The following is a 25,319-nucleotide window of genomic DNA, read 5'->3' on the forward strand; positions in this document are numbered from 1 at the left end:
ATGAAAAACAACCTACTGAGTGGAGAAGATATTTACAAACCATATAACTGATAAGGGGCTAATATCCAAAACATATAAAGAACTCACACAACTGAATAGCAAACAAAAAAAACAAACAAACGAAACCTAACAATCTGATTTTAAAATGGGCAGATCTGAACAGACATTTTTCCAAAGAAGACACACAGATGACCAACAGGTACATGAAAAGATGCTCAATAACATTAATCATCAGAGAAATGCAAATTAAAACCACAGTGAGACACCACGTCACACCTGTCAGAATGGCCATCATCAATAAATCAACAATCAACAAGTGCTGGCGAGGATGGGGAGAAAAGGGAACCCTTGTGTACTGTTGGGGGATTGCAGACTGGTGCAGCCACTATGGAAAACAGTATGGAGGTTCCTCAAAAAATTAAAAATAGAACTAACTATGACCCAGCAATTCTACTTCTGGGTATTCATCTGGAAAAATGAAACACTAATTCAGAAAGATATATGCACCCCCATGTTAACTGCAGCATTATTTATAATAGCCAAGACATGGAAACAACCTAAGTGTCCACTGATGGATGAATGGAAAAAGAAATTGTGGTATATGTACCATTATACATTATTAAGCCATAAAAAAGAATAAAATTTTGCTTTTAGACATGGATGAACCTTGAGGGCATTATGCTAAGTGAAATAAGTCAGACAGAGAAAGAAAAATACTGTATCATCTCTCTTATAAATGAAATCTAACATATGTATAACTTAGATTTATGTATGTATGTATGTATGTATGTATGTCCGTATGTATATAAAACAAAGCTCGTAGATACAGATAACGGATTAGTGGTTGGTTACCAGAGGCGGGGGTGAAGGGCAGGAGAAAAGGGTGAACTGTTCCTTTTATATAATTTTAATAAATTGGAATAAAGAAAAAGCTTTATATAAAGCCCTAACCACAACATAAAGGAGGAAGAAGAGAAAACAAACTTAAAATTAAATACAGTCATACCTCACTTTATTGCACCTCACAGAAATTGCGCTTTCATCAACACTGAGGCAAGACCCTCCACCAGCAAAAAGATTATGACTCACTGAAGGCAAAGATGATGGTTAACACTTGTTTAGCAATGAAGTATTTGTAAATTCAGGTATCTACACTGTTTTGTTAGACATGAGGCTACTGCACACTTAATGGACATTTATAACACAACTCATACATGCACTGGGAAACCAAAAAATTCATGTGACTAGCTTTCTTCACTTTATTGCAGTGGTCGGGAACCAATCCCACAATATCTCTGAGGTATGCCTGTAATATGTATTTCTAAGTCTAAATGCTTGGACATGACGATACATAATAGATTTAATCAAACAGTTGATGCTTGTACCGATATACGAGGTCTGACAATTAAGTTCGCGAACTCATTCTAGAACGAGAGCTATACACCTCATTGCTGAATGTCACTACTGTCACCTCGAAGTACTCCCCTTGGGAACCTATGCACCGATGCCAGCACCTAGTCCACCCTTCAAAGCAGTTTTGGAACTCTTTCCGGAATGGCCATCAGAACTGTTGTCATATTACCCTTGATGTCCTGAATGTCATCAAAATGTCTTCCTTTCAATATTTCCTTTATCTTCGGGTAAAGAAAGAAGTCATTGGGGGCCAGATCAGGTGAGTAGGGAGGGTGTTCCAATACAGTTATTTGTTTCCTGGCTAAAAACTCCCTCACAGACAGTGCCCTGTGAGCTGGTGCATTGCAGTGATGCAAGAGCCATGAATTGTTGGTGAAAAGTTCAGGTCATCTAACTTTTTCACGCAGCCTTTTCAGCACTTCCAAACAGTACACCTGGTTATCTGTTTGGCCAATTGGTAAAAATTCGTAATGAATAATCCCTCTGATATCAAAAAAGGTTAGCAACTTTGTTGCAACATGTTCGCCAACTTAATTGTCAGACCTTATATATATTAACCATTCATATATCAGCTATAAGTGACACATTGGTGACCTGAATTTCAAAAAAACATTGCTCTCAGTAAAATATTTTCCAAAACAGCAAATAATTCTTGTTATAAATTTCAAAAACTATAAATAAAACATCATCTTCCCTTCAAAAACAAAAAGAAAGAAAGAAAGAAAGGGGGCAATTGTGACAAACAAGGAGTGTCAAAGGGGGACTCCAAATCACACACACCGGGATAAGAGCCAAAAGCTTGAATGGATGGACAAGCTCTCTAAAACAAAGAATATACAGGATCAAAAAGAGTGGACTACTATTAATCTCAAATCAGTTTGTGAGCTCACTAACTAAGAAGTCCTGCGTCATGTGATATATGGCCCCACAGTGTTTCCAGCATGGTGTTTGTATCTCCACAGTGCCGACGATCCGTGTTTACCTAGCAATCCCTCATATCAACATGTTTCAGACATTTGCAGCCACATATTTGAAAAACAAGAATATATCACTTATTCTTTCTGCTCGAAATTATTTCTATATAGCTCTCTGTTCTTAAGTTTTATTACTCCAATTTTCCAAGACCATTTCAAAGAGTTGAGAAAGGCATTAAGGTGAGTGCTTGCAGCATCAAACTATTGTCATCAGCAAATTAAAACACATGATTTCAACATGTAAAGTCATTATTGTAATTTAGAAACAATACAAAAATAATAGCAAAACCTAAAATTAACAAAAAGCTGACATAATTAACAACTCGACACAGTACACACTGAATTCTATTCCTGGGAGAAAATAATGATGAATAAATAAGCTGACAGGGAAATGTTTTAAGGTACAAAATATGTCATAAGGTCAAAGAATTCCAACAGGATGACGTTCCATACCACATACATTTTTTTTCCATTTTAATTGATGCTTACAATGCTGACGTCAATGACACTACAAAATTCTTAAGCATTTTCTATATCAAAGAAAAATGTATTAATTCTTAATGCAGTTTTGGTGCTGGATCCATTTCAAGGTATTCTTATTCCTTGACAAATGCTAATTCACCCATGAAAATTTATGATAACCCATTTTTTTAAAAACTCCATTTAACAATCCAGTTCAGTGTTTGGTTGTCAATACTTTTTGATGAATGCTAAATGCACCAATTAAAGAAATGATCTCCAGGAAACTCTCTTAGAAGCTGGTATAAAGCATGGTTTGGTACCATAGCCTTGCCCCATAAAAAAACCTAGAGCAGTAGTCGGTACTCAGGCAGTATCCTCCAAAACAGACAGAACTGCACTCAATCTGCATATTTTCAGTAACACCGGATGCTGAAAAATAGACCTAACAAATAGAGGAGTGGGTTGATAGTGGGTATATGAAGGATGAGATTCATATTTATATGGCAGACCACAAGGCATCTCACTTGAAGCTGATTGAGCTTTTCAAAGTACACTACACGGTTATACTGCCTCCTGAATTCTGCCTTCATGGATTCTTTCTCAATAGAAGGCTTTCAGGTTTAAACTGCCTGATGTGACAGGCTGTACACTTACAGCTCTGCTGACCAGGTGGGAAACATCCCCAAATTAGCTGTCCATTATCTAACACCAGTCGCACAGTTGGGGCCATAGAGCAAACACTGTTATCTAGTGCACTCGGATCCTCTTTCAATCGACCACACAGAATACCTGTGCTCCAGCTGTTACCGTGTTTCCCCAAAAATAAGAGCTAGCCAGACCATTAGCTGTAATGCATCTTTGGGAGCAAAAATTAATATGAGACCCGGTTTTATTTTACTATAATATCAGACCGGGTCTTATCTAACGTAAGACCATGTCTTATATTAATTTTTGCTCCCAAAGACGCATTAGAGCTGATGGTCTGGCTGGGTCTTGTTTTTGGGGAAACAGGGTACCTAGCATCTTAATTGTGAACTGTCAGCTATCTAGCTCCGATCTAAAGTCTAGCTGAGATGATAGATATTCCACATGGAGAGTCTCGGGGACATTTCTCAAGTACACCTTGGTAGCAGGTTAGATGACTGGAAGCTACATACCAGTACTATGACTCCGGGTCTACGTAAAAACATCATGACCTTGATTTTTTTTTTAAACTCAAGGCCCTATGTGGGAAATAGACATGCACATAAATTCTCTGTAATTTATGAAAAAACTTTCAAAGACTCACATTATTGTTTTGCTCAATCTCATTTAAGGAACCCCCAAAAAAAATTCTCTGAGCTCAGAATTAGGAAGAATGCCTTTCCTGAAAAATAGATGCATTGTCATTTATCAAATAACAGCTGTGACTCTCAGTACTCTGCCTTTTTTTCCTCTCCTTGGCTATAAGGAAAATAGGAACTATTTTATATTCAAATCATTACCTGTAATTGTCCTAGGCTTTTTGAAAAGTACCACCTTCCCTCCTTATTTAATTGGAGCTTATAGTTTTTACCCTCATCTTAATGGTAGTGGGATATCTGCAGCTCTTATTGTAAGCTGCAACTGCTTTAGTAATAGTCCCAGTATTATACAAAACTCCAGTATGTGCCCAAGACCTTTAATTAAATTAATTCATAAAAATCAAAATCAAAATATTGTAAATGATACATATTTATAAGAATTTCTTCCCAAGACAAACTTTGAATACATGAAAAACAAAATGTTTTAAAAGGGAAAGAAGTTAGTCTTCTATTAAGAAATTTGTGTGCCTAGACTCTGCTACTTGATTTTATATATCTTTAAAACTACAGTTACACATTTATGTTCAGTTATAAATTTCTAATTATTTTAGATAATTATTATATATACATATGGGTTTTCTATTTTTAAATGCATCATTTAAATGAGAAAATGCATTGCCTGGATGGGTGGAGCTTCATATGTCATGTAATAATAAATGCCAAGATAAGAGCCATCATTTATTCTACTTTAATGCCTAAAACATTTTCTCCTACTAAAACAATACTTCAGAAACTTGAGTCAGTATATTCTGTTCCTACGCTTTTCTTTATAAAAAAATAGGACACAGAGATCTAGTTTGCTTCTATTATGGGATATAGTAGTGGATCTGCCTTAAAGTTGTGTTTTGAGGCTATATCATATAATTAAAACTGCGATGTCACTTTATACAGTATCAACTTTGCTAAATGAGCATGGATATGGTTGTCGATAATTCAAATTATTGACCACGATTTTGGAGGAAAGCATAAAATTTTAAATAACCGCATGGCATTTGCTCTTTTCTATTCTATATAAAAATGTACTAGGGTCTTCTAAAATGATTTCTGCATTTAAAAGTCAAAGCAAACAAATTTAAATATCAAAATTAAACATCCCTGCTTTAGTAATACTGCTCATAATGCTTCCCTATGAGATGTTCTCACAATTTTAGGTCTTGTTCACATTTCTGCATCTTAAAAAATTGTCCTCATTATTCTGTTTTTTCATGGGTAGGCCAATGCAAAATGTTCTAGGAGTACTAGAACCTACCTTTACATTAACTTTCTAAGTAGTATAGACTACTCAGCCAAATTTTCGGTAAGTTTAATACAGGCTGTTGAAATACTCATTAACACTCATAATTCAGAAAGTGCTTCCTATTTTTAATTTGTACTACTGTCAAGAGTCAGCTTTTCATTGCAATGATTATGTCTAAATATACATTTGTTAATATGCTAGAAAAGTATGTTTAAATCTAAAGGGAAGTTAGATAATATTAAGCAACAACAAATGTTCTAGACATAATGCAAATAATTACACATATACAAACTCTAAAAGATATTTTTATCTGTTTTCACCTGCTTGAAAACACTGGCTGATGAAGTGATCAGCACAGAAAGTGAACATACACACTTTGCCATGAGTTTGGCAGATCACAAGATTCCAAGCAAAACAGAAAACAGTTTCCTCGTGGGGGAAAATGCCCCTCAAGCTGTAAGGCAATTTCAGCAGCAACTCTGCAAAGAATTCTACACAATCACAACTCTGACACTATTTTTCACACCAATATTTGCTGTTTTTGTCATGTGTTGAGAAACCTTAGGAAGAATGATTTCTTGCTACACATTTCTTTGAATCTTCATAAAATGTATTGCCAAATACCTCTACATCTTGTAATGGGGTTGGCTGGGAATAAAACTGTCCAAACTCACTGGGCATTTCTCAGCAGGTACTGCTCCTTTCATAAACTTTAGTAAAGAAATATGAACCACAATCAGTAAATAACCTAATTCTCATTTTAAAACACACGAACCATGGTATCTGCAGAGTCTAATGTAATTTGTGATGGCAGATTGAGATTTTTTTCAGTCGAAATTCATGGATTTTGAAGGTGTTAAATAGAGTTGTAAACACTCAATTTCATTAATTCACCACGCAACAGTAAAAGCAGGCTATATTGTCTGTAGCTTACGAATATGGTTCAAATCAAACCAACAAGTTACATTCCTGTATGGAGGAAGTTAGCTTAGCTTCATTCTTTTTCTTTGATTACGTCTAAAAATGCATGGCCACAAAATAGTACCACATTAATGCAAATTCATTCTCACTGCTGGAGAAGCATAGGTTGTTATTGATGGTGGGTCAATATCCACATCAAATCACACATTATTCTATATAAATTACACCTTACCCACCATCATGAAACAATAAGAGGGCAAGAGTGTCTCTTCCCCAGAGGAGTCTAAAATCTAAATGAGAAAAGCAGACATGCACACATGAAATTATTGTAGAGCATAAACAGGTACCAATGAATATACAGAGTAGAAAATAATGTTGAAGGAATCTATACTAACGGAGTCATTTGGGATACGGCCAGTTAATGAAGGTTTACAAAAGGAATTTTAAAATATTTGCCTTTAACAGAAAACAATGTAATGAAATGACGTTCTTAGATCCTTTATCATCTGAGTGATTAAATACCATATGAATTTGAAATTCACAACTCCCTTTTATTTTCTGAAATATACTGGTCTACTTTTATGGATATCCTGAACTAGTTAATATTTTTACTTAAACGGAATTTATCTAAATTTTGTTATTTCAGTGGTTTTAAGGATAATTTCCCTTTGCCTGATTGTAGTGAACGGAATACTATCTATCAAGAATGTCAGAATATGACCAAACAGTCTCTGTAGAGATAATGAAGGTGGAGATAACATCATACCGGATTATGGTGGGGCCCACATCCAAGTAGAGCATTCTTGTGAGAGACACAGAAAAGACCCACAGAGACACAGGTGAGCTATGACAAGGGAGACAGATGTTGGACTTACATCGTTGCAAGCCAAGAAATAGCAGAAGCTGGAAAAAGCAAGAAAAGACCCCCCAGATCACATCTAGAGGCTTAGGAGGGACCCTGTCGCAGACACGCTGGTATAAGACTCTGGCCACCAGAACTGTGGACAGAATTTCTGTTCTTTAAAGTGACTCCGCTTTTGCAAACTGTTTATGGAAGCCCTAGGAAGCTGAAACAATCATATGAAATGATTCTTGTTGAATCTGAAGGATTCTTTTACTGTTATATAACACACTCTGCACTCAAGGGGATTTAGCCTTTTATAGACTAGGTTTCTCTCCTTTGTTTTCTGTGCAATTTCCTTTGTGTTATACAAACTGTTCTCATTCTTGGGTTTATTCTTACACCAGCTTCCTCATTTTCGGGTTTGTTGTTGTTGATGTTTCATTGTTCTTGTTTGCTTACTTGTTTCTATCCAAAAGGAAGACTATTTAGTTGTTTGTTGTGGAGGTGTGATTACTTATTTGTTAGTTTCTGTGAGGGAGATTTTAAAGTTAGGGGATGGTTGGATAACAAAATCTTATGGCTGTTGGTGGGTTTAAATCTGATGGAAACAGAAGGGGTGGTTTACTCAATGGAATACAAGCATTTCTAATGAATAAATGACATTGCTTTTTGTTTGTTTCTTAATTTGGAAACTCTGGGTTGATAAAGTTAAACAAGTATTTTTCCCGCAGGACTTTTCAAAGCTTTTTTCAAAAACAATGCTAGGGGCAGGCCAGATGGTTCAGTTGGTTAGAGAGCGAGCTCTCAACAACGACGCTGCCGGTTCAATTCCCGCTTGGGATGGTGGGCTGCGCCCTTGCAACTGAGCTTGAAAACGGCGACTGGACTTGGAGCTGAGCTACGTCCCCCACAACTATATTGAAGGGCAATGACTTGCAGCTGATGGGCCCTGGAGAAACACACTGTTCCCCAATAAAATTTTTTTTAAACACTGGCATAGTTTAAAAAAAAAAAACACCCACACAAAACACTAGAGGCTCTTCTGGTAGCCAGGTGTTCTTTTTCCCATTCACTCAACTTGTAAAGCCACAACAAATAATAAGTGCTGAATACACAAGATGAATAAAATAACCCTTGACCTTCAGGAGATCTCCATACAATAACTTTCCTTGTCACCTTATTAAAGTTCCTGTGCTGGCCAGTGCCTGACAAGCCCTTATCCCCTTCTTAGGGGAACACTCCCCAAAATCATCTTCTGAGAGAACAGAACTAGGCAGACAAATTCCAGACCACACCACCTGCTTCCCTCTCCCTTATCAAAGGCAAAACTAACTGGATCAGGGACAGTCCCCTGAACTGTGGTGTCATAAGCATGTCAGCCAGCCAGCAGACTGAGGTGGCTTTGCATGAAAAGCTCTGGTCAAGCAGGAAAGTGGGGACCAGAGTCACCCTGTTAGGAATCTCCCCTGGGCAATACAGACAAGACCAGGCAGTTAATATCAGGAAAAGAAGCTGACAATGGAACTAGTCAGGGTGACACCCCATGAATTACTGCTGCTGAGTTGAGGGAGACTCATGAGGAAAAGAATCAGGTCCTAGGACTACCTTAGGATGTCAAATGCCCTTCCACCATATCAGCCTTCATGAGGCCTGGCTATGCGGCTGTCTCTGGAATTCTGGGGAGATTTCTAGCTCCCTTACTGCTTCCCTCTCCCTCTGCGTGCTTCCACCCAGAGTTCTCCTTTAAAATTCTAGGTCAGGGCATGCCATGCCTCTCCTCAAACCCTCTAACTGCTTCCACGCACTTATTCAGAGTAAAGGCGAAAGTACTTCCAATGGCTCCCAAGACTCCACATTCTCTGCCTCCAGCCACGCTGGCCTCTCTGACGTTCCTGGAACAGGCCAAACATTTGCTCTTGCAATTCCGTTTCTGACAACATTGCTCCTCCAATGGGCAACACAGCTGATTCCAACACTTCCTTTAGACCTCTGCTCAAGTATCACTTAAGTCAGAGGGGCCTGCACCTACCATCTGATATAAAATAGCATCATCTCCTCCCCAGCACAGCTCACAACCTGACATTTTATGTATATTGTCTAAAAAATTCTCTGACTTCTATTACTAGAATGTAAACTCCCTATGGACAAGCCCCATATGGACAAGAATTTCTTTTTGTTATTCCTTTATGGGATATCCCTCTGCTATGTAAAAACAAACCACATAATATATTAAGTGCAATTCATTGAACTCTCTAACTTTAGCTATCACCAAAGAAAATGAACTTAATAGGTAAAAAAAAAAGTTCTTTTAATTTATCATGTAGTGGTAAATAGGAATAAATATCATATGGATGCCATTTGAATTACTAGAAGTACTGTCCCTAATGAACAAACCAAGTAAGTCCTGAATTTCACTACACAGAGCCACGTGGTCATCAGAATAAAAGACTTTCCAATGCAATGATATATATATGCTTAAGATATTATACTTCAAAAAATAAATACATCGGTTAATAGAACATGTAGACTATCAGATCATTTTTTTTAAATCAGTGAAAATACTGGCTCAAGAGGTATTGTAGTATCATTAAAATTAATCTTAGTTGTATGGCTAACTTCTCTACAACTATAATAAAATAAAGTTTTGTTTCTTTTTCACTTTTTTAAATTTATTGGGGTGACAATTGTTAGTAAAATTACATAGATTTCAGGTGTACAATTCTGTATTACACCATCTATAAATCCCATTGTGTGTTCACCACCCAGAGTCAGTTCTCCTTCCATCACCATATATTTGATCCCCCCTTACCCTCATCACCCACCCCGCTCCCCCCTTACCACTAAACTATTGTCTGTCTCTATGAGTTTTTGTTTTTCATTTGTTTGTCTTGTTCTTTTGTTGTTTTTGGTTTATATACCATGTATCAGTGAGATCATAGGGTTCTCTGCTTTTTCTGTCTGACTTATTTCGCTTAGCATCATACTCTCAAGATCCATCCATGTTGTCACAAATGTTCCTATATCATCTTTTCTTACCACTGAATACTATTCCACTGTGTATGTATACCACCACTTCTTCATCCATTCATCTATCAAAGGACATTTTGGTTGTTTCCATGTCTTGGCCACCGTAAACAAAGCCGCAATGAACATTGGAGCACACGTGTCTTTATGTATAAATGTTTTCAGATTTCTTGGGTAGATAGCCAGGAGAGGGATTGCTGGGTCATCTGGTAATTCTATTCGTAATTTTTTGAGGAACCTCCACACTGTCAGAAGTTTTGTTCCTTAAACTGGTAAATGAGTACAAAGGTGTTTTCATATTCTCCTTCTTACTTTCCTAAAAGATTTCAGATTTCAGTGGTTATTCTTTTTTAACCGAAGTTGGGTAAATTTTAATGAAAGAAATAATGTCAAAATATTTAGTACATAACAAGAGTGAAAGGAGGATATTTTGTGAGATGTTCCTTATTGTGAGGTAGTACAAAGAAATGGTTAAGAGCCCACGCTCTGGAGACACACTGCCTGAGTTAGAATCTTAGCTCTGACACTTACTACCCGTTTAACATTAAAATGGAACGAAGTACTTAACTTTCTGAACCTCAATTTCCTCATCTATAAAATGGGAATACCAATAATAAAGATACCCTGGTTGCATGTGTATGTTTCAAGTTCTTGGAACATTTCCTGGGGGATAGTATAAGTGTTATATATGTTTCTTGTCTGAGCTGGAAATATACGTCTAGGCATCACAGGGCCTCTCTCTCTCTCTCTCTCTCTCTCTCTCTCTCTCTCTTTCTCTCTCTCAGAAGTGTCTAGAATGTCAGTACTACATAAATGTTAAAAAGGTAATTGTTGTTATTTTAACATTATTAAAATTATTTTAATAAGCATTTTAGAAGTCAATTGAATTTAAGCTTATTAAAACGGAAGTTAACACTTAAATACATAGAGCAGGTACTCACTAAAGGTTTAATGCATGAAAGTCATTTTTGGTGGTTCACTTTTGTGGTTCATCATTAAAAAAAAATGGAAATTGAAAAAAATACCAGAATTTATATTTCTCAGGTTATACTCAAAATAAAAACCTAAATTTAGTTAAGTAAAATAAAACAATTACTAACAATTATGGCAACAGTAATAATACTAGCTTTAACTTGAAAACATTTTCAAATTAACGTATTCAGTTAATTAAGAACCAACTACGATACAAATGCATGTTTCACATGTCTATGAGCCATAGAAAAACCCCACGTGGACTATCATCATCAATTAGATTTTCAGGTTCCTCAGACTTATATGTCCCTGCCCAAAAGAGTTGACAGTATTACCCCAAGATTTGTATCTTATCCTCAAAGGTTTGGCTAACACACAGGGCAGGACTAGAGAGAAAGGGGAACAACGGCCAAGTCATTCACCGTTTAAACAAAACTCAAAAAGAAGTAAGCGGGCTGGGTGGATGGTTTAAAAATGAATTTTTTAAATCTTCTATCCCTAATGTGCACCAGATATAACCTAGCAATTATTTCTTGCCTAAAACTGTTTGTTGATTTCCACTCACATTATAGCTAGTCCTACTTACTATTTTTCTACTGACGTCCCTTACCTACAGCCGAATCCCACTAAAGCACAATTCCATTCAGAAGAAAAAAGGGAGTAGAGGGGAACTGGAATAATTAACATAGATAAAAAAAAACCCAAAGAATACAGAGGACAGTACCCCTCGGAGGATGGGGGAGGGAAAGGGGATGGCCCTGGGCCTAACGTTCAGGTGGACATATCACAATATCAGTTCCCAGGCACAAAGACAGCAGAAAATGGCTTATTTTTGGTGGGGCTGGGGGGGGGGGTTCTTTTCCTAGTTCTTGAGGAATATTTCTAGAATAGGGAAAAAAGTGGCTATCCAATGAGCAGCTGAAAAACTTGGACCGTTATTAGGACAGTGACTATAAAGTCATAAAAATGTCAGATTTTAATCTCAGGGTTCCTGCTTTTATATAAGTGATATCACAAAAGAATATTATGTCTCCCAGACTATTTCTTTCCGCACCTCAGATGCTGAGGAACAAATGTGCCCTTCATTGCCTCTCCCCCTGTATAATTTTTACCAGGGCATGCAACAGTTTTCTACAAAGATTATCAAAAACAGGTTTATAATACATTAACCATTTGTGGTTTTCAGAGTGCAATGTACAATGTCATGGCTTTCAAGGGGGAAAAAAGTTAAGTTTGTGCCTCATAATGCTTAAGTACGAATTGGTTATAAGTTTGTAAAGGCAGACAATGAGAAGCCATAATGTAACAGTTTTCCTGACAGTATGGATTACAGACAAAGGTGTATTTAAAGGAGTTTTCTAGTTTTGCCCCTTCTTTTTGTGATCCAATTAAGACAAATGACGCTGTCTTCTTTTGCCTATCTGAATCGCTACACACATTTTTACTTATCCTCTAATATGATAGTAACTTGATAGAGTATAACTATGGGTTTACTTTATTCAACATTGTGAAACTCTCACATAATTAATATAATCTACACTAAAATGTGTACTTATAACTAGGATATAAAATGTTATTGGTATTATATAGGGAAGAGAGAAAAATTATTCTGGATAATTAAAATTATCATTCCTCAAAAACAAAACAAAAGGCTTTTTCAAGTGTGTTTAAGAAAAACACACAACAAATTAAACATTTTGCAAAACTATTTTAATAAAACGTCCAAATAAATTTCAGTTAACCTTACTAAGCTTAATATTCCTAGGATTACTTTTTATTTGTTTGCAAAAGCTATGAGAATATAACCTTGTTATACATAAAACTGAGCATTTAGGACTATAGATAATACTTCAGAACATCAAAGTTACAGGACTGGCATCAGTGTACCATGCAACTACCTAATGTTGTAATTTAATGCAAGTATCACCATATCTTATCTATTTATTAAACAACCACATTTTCAGAAAAAAAGCAGTCAGAGCTGATGGCTATTTAAACATGGTACAATCGTATGTTTTTAAAAAAACATAAACCTATGGGAGTAAGAGGAAATCGTTCAACAAACACTAGAACTGAGCATTTGAATTCTTCAATTGCTATCTTTAACACATTTGAATGAATCAATCAAGATATTTAGCAAGAGATAACAATGATAATAAACTAAAGCCAAACTTAGAAAATAAGTCTAACATGAAAACAACAGAAAAACAATTTTTTGTCTCTTAGCTGGCTCCATAACTACATCTATTTTCTCCGAATACACAGGTATTTCAGGAAAAAAGACGCTCCCATTCAACTAAATAATATTCAACTTTTTCTGTACCTTTTCTCCCTCAAATTCACCCCATCAGGAGTGTTTTCATTTGCTTGCTGGTAAATCGTCCAAAAAAGTCCAATCAGCGGTTCAAATATAAAACCGAAAAGTTCAAAGCAGTTGGAAAAGCAGTGAGGTTCCAAAGGATGCCAGTTGAGATCTTTCGTCGGAAAAACAACAAACTACTTCTTAAAAGTCAACAGGTCAAACACACTTCAACAGCTGGAGGCAAGGGTCTTCGGAAAACGAAAAACCTTCTCGCCGCTTCAATCAGCAGATTTAAAATGCTCCCGGTCCACCGTGGGGTAGATGTGGCCCTCCACCATCAGATAATCAAGGGCTTCCTGGATGGCACTGACTCCCAGGCTGCGAAGCTCGGTCTGGAGGTCGTGAATGCTCTTGCCTTCCTGTCGAGGACACTCGTGAATCAAGCGCAGCACCTCCTTCCGGATGAAGTCGAGGTTGGACTCGCCGCGCTCCGGAACCTCCTCCACTTTGGATGGAGCAACAGGTGCATTCTGCCCAGGGGCCTCCTGGAGGCCTTTAGCCAGGATCATGTGCGCGTTGACCGTTTCCAGAATATGCACGGTGAACTCATTCATGTCTTCCAGGATGCGGATCTTCAACACCTCAAGGCTCTTCACCTCCGCGGAACCTCTGAGGATACCGAATACTTTGGCATAAACTCCCACCGGAAACGGAGTCACCTCCTGCTGCGCTCTGTTTCTGCCGAGCCAGTGGCGGGCGTCGATAGGCTTGGTGGTCATGTCGTCAATCTTGTAAAGAATGTAGTATGGAGCTCTCTCCACCTTCCTGATGAGCCCCACGATTGAGACCTGGGAAACCTCTATTCCCCTGACCTTGAAAACATTGTTGACCAGAGTGGCCGTGAGCAGCTGGTTTACACAACAAGGTATAATGTCCCGGACTCGAGCCCTGGATCTCGGAGCCGTCGGAGCAGGAGGTGCGCCGCCCTGAGAAGGACGCTCATTGCTCCCACTGGCTCCACCCGCAGCAGAGAAGCCGCCGCGGCTCTCAGACGCATTCGTACTCATCCTAAGGACAGCTTAGGCCGATGAGCCGGCGGGATTTGGCCCCGGTCAGCGAGCTCCTCGGGCAGGCTCCTACCTCCGCTGCGGGCGACCACGGAATGCGTGACTTGTGACGACACCAGCAGCTCAGCCACCAGTGGAGCCAATCAGCTTCCAGAATGCAGGTGCCTCCAGCCAATCAGAACCTGCCAGCGTCTCGACTGATCCCACAATTCTTTGCAGTCAGCTAGTGCTTGCTGGGACGGATCTTAAAGGCCCCGTGTGTAATTTCAGCCTTTCCTGCCATCATACAAAACTACTTTTTTGCCAGCCCCCCACTTCGTTCTTAAATGTCACAACTTCTTCAATAGTCACTTCTTAAAGATTAATTTATTCACTCAAGTTAACCATCCAACAGAAATTTCGGAACACATAAAGTGGATGAGGGGGACAAGCGGTGAAGGAAAAGGGGTGGGGGGTGGCGGTCAACGACGGGTACTACCGCCATGGTTACTGTCCTGAAAGAACTCACTTTCTTGTTCAAATCACTAAAACCAGAAGCATACTTCTTTAGTCACTTCTTAATCAGTTAACCATTCCACAGAAATCTCAGAACCCGTTAAGTGCACTATGGTAGAGCGCTGGAGGGGGGGGGTATGGGGGGGTGAAGGGGCTTATGGGGGAACCATCGCCATGTTTACTGTTCGGAAAGAACTCATTTCCTTGTTCAAATCTTAAAACCAGAAGCATATTTCTTCTATAATCACTTCTTATAGAATCATTTATTCACTCAATCAGCTAACCGTTCAACAAAAATTCCGGAACATCTAAGTGCACTACAGTAGAGTGCTGTAAATTGCATGCGGGAGCTGGGGGGGAGGGAAGGGGGGGATAAGACAAGGGGGGCGGGGGAGACGAGGGTGACGGGGTGGGGGAACGTCGAGGGGGCAGGGCATCCACCATCATGGTTACTGTTCTTAAAGAACTCACATCCTTGTTCAAATTATTAAAACCAACAGCATTCTAGAAGAGCAAGACCGCTACCTTTTTTTAACATTGAAAGGTTAAGTTACATCTTACCACTGCCTTTTAAAATTTTTTATTGTAGAATCATAATTTCCCGGTGAAAATAACTATAGTTGACCGTTGAACAACGCGGGGCCACTTATATCCCTGTAGGTGACACCTGCATAGTTCAAGGGTCAACTGCAGTCTGGAATCCGTGTTACGAAGAAGGCTAACTTAAATTATACGCCGATTTTCAACTTGGTTGGTGATCGTCACCCCTAATCCTCGCGTTGTTCAAGGGTCAACTGAAGTATGATATATTTCAAATTATACATAAATCCAAATGGAATGACAGAGCACTAAATTGTTTTTAAGGCTCTGTGGATAGGTGAGAGACGTACAAGATGTGGCCCCCATTATATACTAGGAAACACATGAATAAAATCAAAATGTGGTTTCTATATACTCTTATCCAGTAATTTCTGAATTTAAGAGTCTAGCAACTGTGTAAGTAGATCCAAAAATATTTTCATAGTACTCTGAAAATCTCCTTTCCTTATAAAAACATTTAATTTGGGATATAATTATTTTAAGGCTTTTTATGGTTAATAAAGGAACATCAGTTATACTTCCTAGCCAGGTAATAGCCTAAATGTATAGCGTTTCGAAGAGTTTATTAATACTTCCCCTTTTTTTTGAAATGGAAAAAAATGATAAATTCTGATTTTAATTTTAAATAGCAATTTAATTATGTGCCAAAGTGAATTTATTAATACTTTCTTATTTCTTTTATTGGTCAAAATAATTTAATTTTTGCTATCCCAAATTATAGGAATATATGAGTAGTGGATCTAAAACTTCTACAAGAATGTAAAAAAATGTATTTACGTCAAGTTAAAAAGGAATAATATCATGGAGCCAATATACTGAATTTGTTTTACAAATAATATAATCTTTATATGAGTACACATATTTCCATGTAAATGTGCATATTTAACTTCTAGATCCATGTTTATATAATCAAACAGGAATTAACATCCAAGTAATATTTGTATTCTTAAAATTGCACGATTAGTGATCAGATTTTAACTACATTTGTTAAATGTTTACAACCTCATAATCAGACACTGCTGTTTTATTAACTAACATCAGACTTCTGATCCGAAAATCTTGAGGTTCTACATGGATGGTGGGTGGGGGTGCGGGAGGCTGCAGGAGCCAGGCAGCCTGGGCAGGGTGGGATGGAAAAGTGGGAGGGAGAGCAGATAGAGGGGCAGGGCGGGAAGGCAAGGGTAGTGGAGAAAGCTCCTGGAGTGCAGAGGGCAGTGGGGGAAAGGGGAGAGGACATTGACCCCCCCCAAAAAAAGAAAGAAAAAAGAAAATATTGAGGTTCAAATGACATGAATGATTACACTCCCAACAATACGTACAGTACAAATTGTATGAATCATACCAAAACAATAAGAGCCACTTACCTGACAGGATTGCTGGTTAAAGAAACCCGCAGAGATTCTAGGCAGTTAAGAAGTTTCTCATCTGAAATACCAGATCGTAATTCATGAACATATTCTTGTGAAGACAGGGTGCATTCATGTTTGCTGCTTTTCAGCCCTCCCTATATATAAAAGAAAATATAAGTATATATGTATTATTTTTAAGATAAAATAATGCATAGAATATGTAAATATTTTACTGTACGAAAATGCGTGCAGAGTGCCAGGCCCCCCAAAATTTGTGGTCATAGAACTGATGTGGTAAAATCATGTTATGTATATCTCAACACTCCCCTCAGCCTCATTTGAAAGAAAATTATACTGCTGGTGTTCGTGGCCTGAATTGAACATGGACCGGAGTTGCAAAAAGTATCACTGACAGGAATGCTCAAATTTACAATGCGGGGATTAGGATTATCATTAGCTGGTCCTCCTTCACCCACTGGATGAACATTTAGAAATCATCTTATTAATTTTCCTAGCTAAGATATTTATGTTCTATTTCACAAAATACAGTGAAGAGAATTTCATATAAAACATTATACATTACTCAAATCTATTGAAATATATCAGCCTATCTCAAAACAACAGGTGAAAATGGTTTTCAAATGTAAAACAATCGTCTCCAACAGCACATTAGTTAATGAAATTAGTCTAAAACATTCACCAATTCCCAACTATTCCTTTCTAACTTTGTTAATCTTGTGTTATAGATTAATCTTAAAAAGTCATAAAAAGCATTTATCTGATGGTGACTAGTTTTTAACTTAATTTCCAATATACGTGGGGTTATTTCTAGAACTCATTATTTCATCACAGCTCTTGAGCCTCATCACCTTGCCATAACTATGTAAGTAGTTTGAGGAAAAGGCTGGGAGGAAAATATCAACACACTCATTGTACTAATAACTCAGTTTCACATTCTACATACACATAATCATAACTTAACTTTCCTATATTACAGACATATCCCTCTGAATTAAAACTCTAGCTTGAGTCCCATTTTCTAAGTTCATACAAATTACACTGCTTCTGCTAAGTATCAAAGCTACAATAAGGAAAGCATTTTTTCCCCATTTGACAGAAGTCATATCATTAGAGGATATAGAATTTAAAAAAAAGAAAAACCAATGTGTTAATAATGAGAAATGGATTCCCTAGGGTTTCATACTATTTGGCTTTTTTTATTGAGAATGCCTTCTCAATATAGAAACTGTCAATCATTCTTAATGTCTGAATTTTTAAAAATTCCATTAAATAGTAATGGTTTAAAGTCTGACAAAGTCGTACGCAGGGGAACTTGATTCCCTTCTAGCACTGTGGCACTACAGCACCTGAGACACTGGGGCAGAGGTCATTGTTAGTATCTGTCTCCCGTCTAGCCTGAGAAGTCCATGTATGCCAAACCCCTACCACAGTGACTGAATTTAATGAGCCTCAACAAAAGCATGCTCTTCTTGAATCTGTCTTTAACAATTACAGAACAAGGAATACAATTTCATACTTTTCGCTCCCATATTTTGTGTACTGGCTACTGATTTGATTTTGCTTGCTCTGTTAGGATAGACAGATGTTCAAGAACTCTACTGGATAAATCACCGCATCTCGGGCACAGTAAGTAAAACCATCCCCATGAAATCGTTGCCACATTTCTGTAACTGATTTATCCACCTTTTAAGGCTACCAATCCACAAGGAGTAATAGCACGTGAACATGTGCATCAAATTGTGCAAGTTTACTGCTACATACCACTTTCATATGATCCTCAAACTTTTTTTTTTTTTAATTAATGGATAACAAAGCCCGATGATCCTCCCCTGGGGGCTGGCACACAGGCTTTATTCCTGTAGAATGACCTTTGCATTTGCTGTTTTCTCTGCCTGGCAGACTCTGACCCCTGACCTCTCCATCACTGCTAGCTCTCAGCATTTCACTTTCACCCCAACAGTCTTCTCCCCCTCACACACCAGTGATCATCACAACACCATTTCAAACCTCCCTTACAGTATTAGTTTGATATAAGTTTACCTTGTTTAGCACTTTATTTACTATGACTTCCTCATTAAAACGTAAGCTCTATGAGGCACGCATCTTGCCTACTCTGTACACCACTGTATCTTAACACCGAGCTTATTAGCCCACAGTAAGTACTGAATTCATATTTCCTGGATGGATGGATGGATGGATGGATGGATGGATGGATGGATGGATGGATGGATGGATGGATGAATGGATGGACAGAGAATAAACAAATGGGTGAATGACTGATGAGTTTTAACACGCTGAAGTTTCCAAACTCAGTTTAGTTTCACTTCAGAATATTCCGGTTCTGAGACATTCCATTGCAATATATTCAGAGATGCTAGCATAGAACTGGTAAATTGAGACAGTGTATGATGGCATGCTGGGGACAGCTCAAACTGCCACTGAGTTTGAATCATGACCCCCTCACTTACCTTCCAAGTAATCTTTGAGGAGGCTATTGAACTAATCTCTACAAATCTGTTTGCTCATCCATGATATAGGGGTAATAAACAACCTACCCCTCATGTTTGCTATGAGGATTAAGTAAGACAATGCATATAAAGTGCCTGAAACAGGCATTTCGTATGTGTTGTCTCACAGACAGAGTAAGCTGCTCAGAAAATGTTAATTCCCTTCTTCCACATGGTCGTGGCTGAGGTAATTTTTATGGAACATTTGGGCCAGCCCATCACCTTGGGACTCACCCCTCCCCCAATTCTTAGGAACTGGTTATAACGAATGGAAGTAAACTATCTCACAGAGCAAGACAGAAACTATGTAGCCTTATAGAACAAAGGCCTTTTATCAAGCTTAGAAAGACTTTGGGGTTTTAACGTAAGTTCATACATGAAAAGTATGAAAACCTGGTAGCATGTAAAGGCTGGAATGGCCCTTAAAGATCAGCTCTTCTAATACCCTCATTACAGAAATAGAGAATCAAGGTGAGGTGATTGCCCAAGTTCATATAATTAGTGAGGTTGAGAGAACAAGACACTAATATTCTGGTCCTCGGTTATTTCCTTTTTTCTACTATATGTCACTTTTTCCCAATATTGAATAAAAAATTAAAGCAACAAGTATTTAATTCTGAAATCTCTATTACAAACTGTCAAAGTATCTTCAGCATAATCAATATGGTGCAGCATAATATTAAGGGAATCACTGAAAAACAGAACAGTGCAATAGATTAAACTAATTCTCACTATATTTAATAGGGCTGTAATACAAAACTGGCTTATTATTAACATCCTGTTCTGATACTGAACAAAAGAAACAACTAGATAATGGATGGATAATAATGGAAATTTTAATTAGCTGCTCTGTATGAGATTAATGAAAATTACCACTGTGCCCATTTGATCTTTAAAAAATAATGCAGACAAAGTTAGCAATTAGCATACATCATGCTACTCCAAAACTAGGTGAACAAGAAGCTTTTCTAATTTGAAACCATTCTTTAATTTGCAAAGCATTAGGATGGAGACGCTTGTCAGTGTGACTGTGCTTGTATTACTAAAAGACACAACAAAACCAAAAGGTACTTGAGGCCAGTTTAATAATCATATCCCCCCTACCCTGATATGAAATGTTAGTCTCAAAACCAGATGAACAGTATTCTAAAAGGAGCACTTTAAGTTTACAGTAGAGATGCCACTTCTGATTTTAGGTTGATTTAGTCTGAGCACGATCTGTCGTTCTTTAATGTAAATATCCAGATTTACTTATAATGAGGAAAGGCTTCAGAGTTCTAGGCTGTAGAGGTATCTCGCTGCACACACTGGGAAGAACACATTGATTGTACACGGGTCTTTTCAACTACAGCGTGCACAGAAACGGCAATTACTATCAGTGGTGTCATCTTCAAACAGGAAGGACAACATGATTGTCATGAAAACAAATAATATTGTTACTATTATTGACCATGATTTTAAACCCTACTGTAATCAGGTTTCTTTGGCTACTTTAATCAAGTATGTTTATCTATCATTGCAGTTCTCTGAAAAAGCAATGCCAGAGATTAACAAATTTGGAATTGTATCTACAAAGGTTCACAGTGATGTTGAGAGGATTCTAAAACTTGAAAAGCACAAGAAGTCAAAAAGCTATTTCCTCATCATCAGTTCCTTGATTTCCAGTAGGAAAAAGGATACACAAACAAGTGCCTCATCCAAGGCGATCTACCTATTTATTCTAATAGCAGTGCATTCGGCGGGCTTTGTAATTCTGAATGTTAAACTTTAGATGGCTTCTCTCCAGTGATCTGAGAAAAACATCGCACAAAGGGAGATTATTGGAGTTAAGGAATGCATTTATCAAAAAAAAAAAAAAAAACACAAAACGTGTTTAAAAATAAATACATTTGCAAGATTTCAAATAATTATATGTGTAATTTGGATTTAAAATTCTTTAAGCTGCATGAAAAATGTACCAAAGAAATACTACATATTATCTATTCAGGTTCTAAAAGATTAAAAACCTACACAGAAAATTACCACCAGGAGATAGCTTTATATAGTGTCATTTCCCATAGCAGGGCACGTTTTTAAGAACTTTTCAGAGGATGAAAGTAATATGCAAAACAGAGAACATATCCGAAATTCAAGGACAGGAAAAAAAAGCATTTTAACAACAACGTTGATGCGTCATAATTATTCAGATTATACGTACCATTTGTCCCAAGAGGATTTGACTATGTTTATTTAAATATGATTAGCTAAAATGTTAAAGAAAAGTTTAAGATTTTCTGAGAAAGGATTTATAGTATACTTACTGAAGCTTCTATATATTAAACACCAGAATAAGCATTTCACCCCCAAATTATAGACTCTAAAACCAACACAGAATGAATATTTATTCTTTCAGCATGTGTATTATTAGAAAGGTCAAGCCCACAAAGAAATTCTAAACATATATTTAAATTCTGTGGCCCTATTGTTATTTCTTTTGTGGTGAAACCATATTTAATTTATAAAGTATGGAGGAAAATACTTCATAATAACATCAAGTAATTACTCCACTAAACAAATAATAAATTTTAATTTTCCACATTAACTCAGACAAAAGGTTGATGATATTTTAATAAGTAGTGTTGATCCCAAAACACTGAACTTCACTTCTTGTAAAACATTTCTTGTAAGACAATCTCATTTAATCTAGACACTCTCAAACACAACAACAAAAAGCTAAACCACTATTAAATGATTTGCTAGTAAAAGCTAATTAAAATATTTAATGATATTCAAAATTAGTCAATCAGTATAATAAGCAATCAATCCAACATGTTTTTCTTTCATATCAAGCACAATAAATGTGTGGTCTATTCGATACTTAAAATCTATTCATACTTTAAAACTAGTATTAGGCAATCAGGGTGAACAATGCATTTGGGTGAATGACATCAAGTAAATCTTTAAAACTATAAAGTGTGACTACTAGCATTTTTTATGTGTCCTTATCACCACCCACAGTACTTGGAAACAGAAAGCTTAAGCATTATGTTTATCTTTTATTTGACAGAGGCCCTTGAGATATATCAGATAATAAAATGTAAACAGATAGAAAGTAACCCAGGGGTTTTTAACCCTGGGTCCCAATTCAGGGAGTATGTAAACTTGGAAGGAGAAAAATAGCACCTTTATTTTCAGTAACCACCGACCCTGAATCAGCATCTCTTTCAATTATGAATGTGGACAAGGGACCACAGTGGTATAACCAGCACCTACGACTTGGTAACTGTGATGCAGAGAAGTCACAGATGTTTTCCTATTGCACCACACACACCACAATCGTGTCAGTTTCTCAAAATATCATTACTGCTGAGCATTTATTCAAAATTACTCTAGTTATACAAGCTGCCACTTCGTCTTGCTATTTAACAAATATTGTAAAGAAGCATATTACCGTGTTTCAATTTTTTAATTAAGCTTTCTAATTTGAGATAATTGTACATACACATGCAGTTGTAAGAAAACTGCAGAGAAACCCTTTGTTTCCCCCAATGGGAACAGCTTGCAAAACTATTACAATATCACAACTGAGACACTGACTTTGAGAAATCCTACCTATTTTATTCAGAGCTCCTTAGTTTTACTTGCACGTGTGCGTGCATACACGTGTATGTGTATTTAGTTCTATGCAATTTGATCACCTGTAGATTCATGTATCCAACCACCAAAATCAAGACACAGAACAGTTCAATCGCAGCACAGATCTCTCGTGCTGCCCTTTCATAACCACACTCAAATCCCTCTCACAAACTTCCATCCCTCACAACCGCAAATATATTCTCCATTTCTACAAATGTTGGCTTTTCAAGAATGTCATATGTAGGACATCAGGCAACAGTTATCTTTTGGCATGGCCTTTTCTCACTCAGCATAATGCCCTGGAGACTCATACAAATTATTGCACACATCACTAGTTTGTTCCTATGTATTGCTGGGTGGTATGCCATGGCATAGATACACTACAGTTTTTTAACCATTGACCCACTGAGGACACGTAGGCGTTTTCCAGTTTTTGTTTATTATGAATAAAACTGTCATGAACACCTGTGCACAGGTTTTTGTGTGAACTTAAGTTTATATTTATCTGGAATGTGTCATAATTTAGAAAAATAATAAGTATATTTTAATATAATTGGTTTCCTTTATAATCTTTTATATTTCATGTTTTACATTTAAAAACATGATTCTGAGAAGGTGCCCACAGGTTCACCAGACCGCCAAAGGGGCTGACGGTACAAAACAAGTTAAGGAACCTTACGGTACCTGGTTTCCTCTATTTTGTAATCAGACTACATTTACTTAAAGCATGTTACCATTTTAAATAGAGAAAGCTCATCTATGCAAAGAATTACTTAAGAAAATGGGCACAATTTGATCAATGATAATATCCAATAGGATAATCAATCCATTTCACATAGCCAATTTCTTCACTGTACCATTTAAAGATAAGAATAGTGAATAACAATGGGATTTGTTATGTCGGGCAAAGACAATAAGGTATTTAAATATAATGTTTTCCTTCCCTGCTCTACCATGTTTTAGATCCAATTCTAATAGTAACTTTAGACATTGTAATAAAGGCAGTTTAATAATACTTTTGCAGATTATAAATGTTTCCCATAGCCTAGATAAAAACTACATTTTAGGTAGGTAATAAAGCTATAAATTGTAAATGAAATAAAGAAAAAATCCCTTCCACAAAACAAAAAATTACCCCATTAGTTTCAAACCCCTACCTAGCCTTCCAAAAATTTTAGTAAGTGCTATCAGCCAAAGTCAATACACTGAATTTTATTCAATTCATTACCTGTCTCAAGAGTGCACCGATAGTAAAATATCCAAAGGATAGGAAAACAGGAAGAAGTAAAAGATCTGTGATTAACTGACATGTAAGTAAATGCACGAGTCTCTTCAGCCCTGAATGAGATTCAAAGATTTAGATACCAAAAATGCCGTACATTTCAATAGCACAAATAGCTCTCGCAACTTTTCCTATATACTCTTTCATCTGAATCTAATCAACCAGGGACAATACTACTGAAACCATTTTTCTTTTTTGATGTTGTGAAAATTGAACCACGGAGAAATCATGACTTGTCTTGAGACTACTTAATTAGCAAATAATTGTCAGAAACAGGCTAGAACCTAAAAGAGTTCCTTTCTGAAGACAGTACAAAACTATTTTCAACAGGGCACAATTTGCTCCCAATGTAGGATTATAACAAAAAGCGAAAAACAATGGGCAAAAGTTGCAGAAATAGTCCTTAGCCTCAACCACTATGTGAATTTCGTCAAGTTTTCACTTGCCCTACAAGGCCTCAGGTAACTTATCTGCAAAATGGCAATAATAATGTATCTATTCTCAGGGTTGATATATGGATGAAATAAGAATCCAAGTCAAATACAATGCCTAGTACATAATAAGCACTGAATTAACATTTGCTGCCATTACATATTATTTTATCATTAATTCAATGAGTACTTTCTTTTAAAATTGTCTAGTGAAAGAAATGCTGGTATCATGCAATTCTTAAATTTCTGGTCACCTTACTGAGGTGCTGCGAGGGTGGGCTGCTTAGATGCCCAGGAAAGGATTTCCACCTTTGTTAGATTAGGTTATTGTTTTTAAAACTGTATTCTGAGGGTCCAGACAGTTCCTTCAGATGTTTTCGGGACTACTTTGGGTGCTGAGGAAGTCTCATCGGGGAGTCTCCAGATCCTCTCCTCCCCCAATAATGAAGACATTTGCATG

General features: G+C 37.1%; 2 protein-coding genes across 4 annotated transcripts in view; both read right to left on the reverse strand.

Annotated features, from left to right (window-relative positions):
- Positions 1–25,319, reverse strand: part of DIAPH2 (diaphanous related formin 2) — an 842,313-nt gene that overhangs the window by 645,308 nt on the left and 171,686 nt on the right. For all 3 annotated transcript variants that reach the window (XM_081043893.1, XM_081043892.1, XM_081043894.1), the window contains exon 6: positions 17,019–17,158. In XM_081043893.1, coding sequence (XP_080900019.1) covers positions 17,019–17,158 — 140 coding nt within the window. The remainder of the gene's footprint in view (positions 1–17,018; positions 17,159–25,319) is intronic.
- On the reverse strand, positions 13,771–14,559 carry RPA4 (replication protein A4; the record flags this gene model as incomplete). Its single annotated transcript, XM_081043895.1, has 1 exon — positions 13,771–14,559. The coding sequence occupies one exon, from the start codon at positions 14,557–14,559 to the stop codon at positions 13,771–13,773; it is 789 nt and encodes a 262-aa protein (XP_080900021.1).

The sequence above is a fragment of the Rhinolophus hipposideros genome (genome assembly GCF_964194185.1).
Source record: "Rhinolophus hipposideros genome assembly, chromosome: X".
In the NCBI taxonomy this organism is placed as follows: domain Eukaryota; kingdom Metazoa; phylum Chordata; class Mammalia; order Chiroptera; family Rhinolophidae; genus Rhinolophus; species Rhinolophus hipposideros.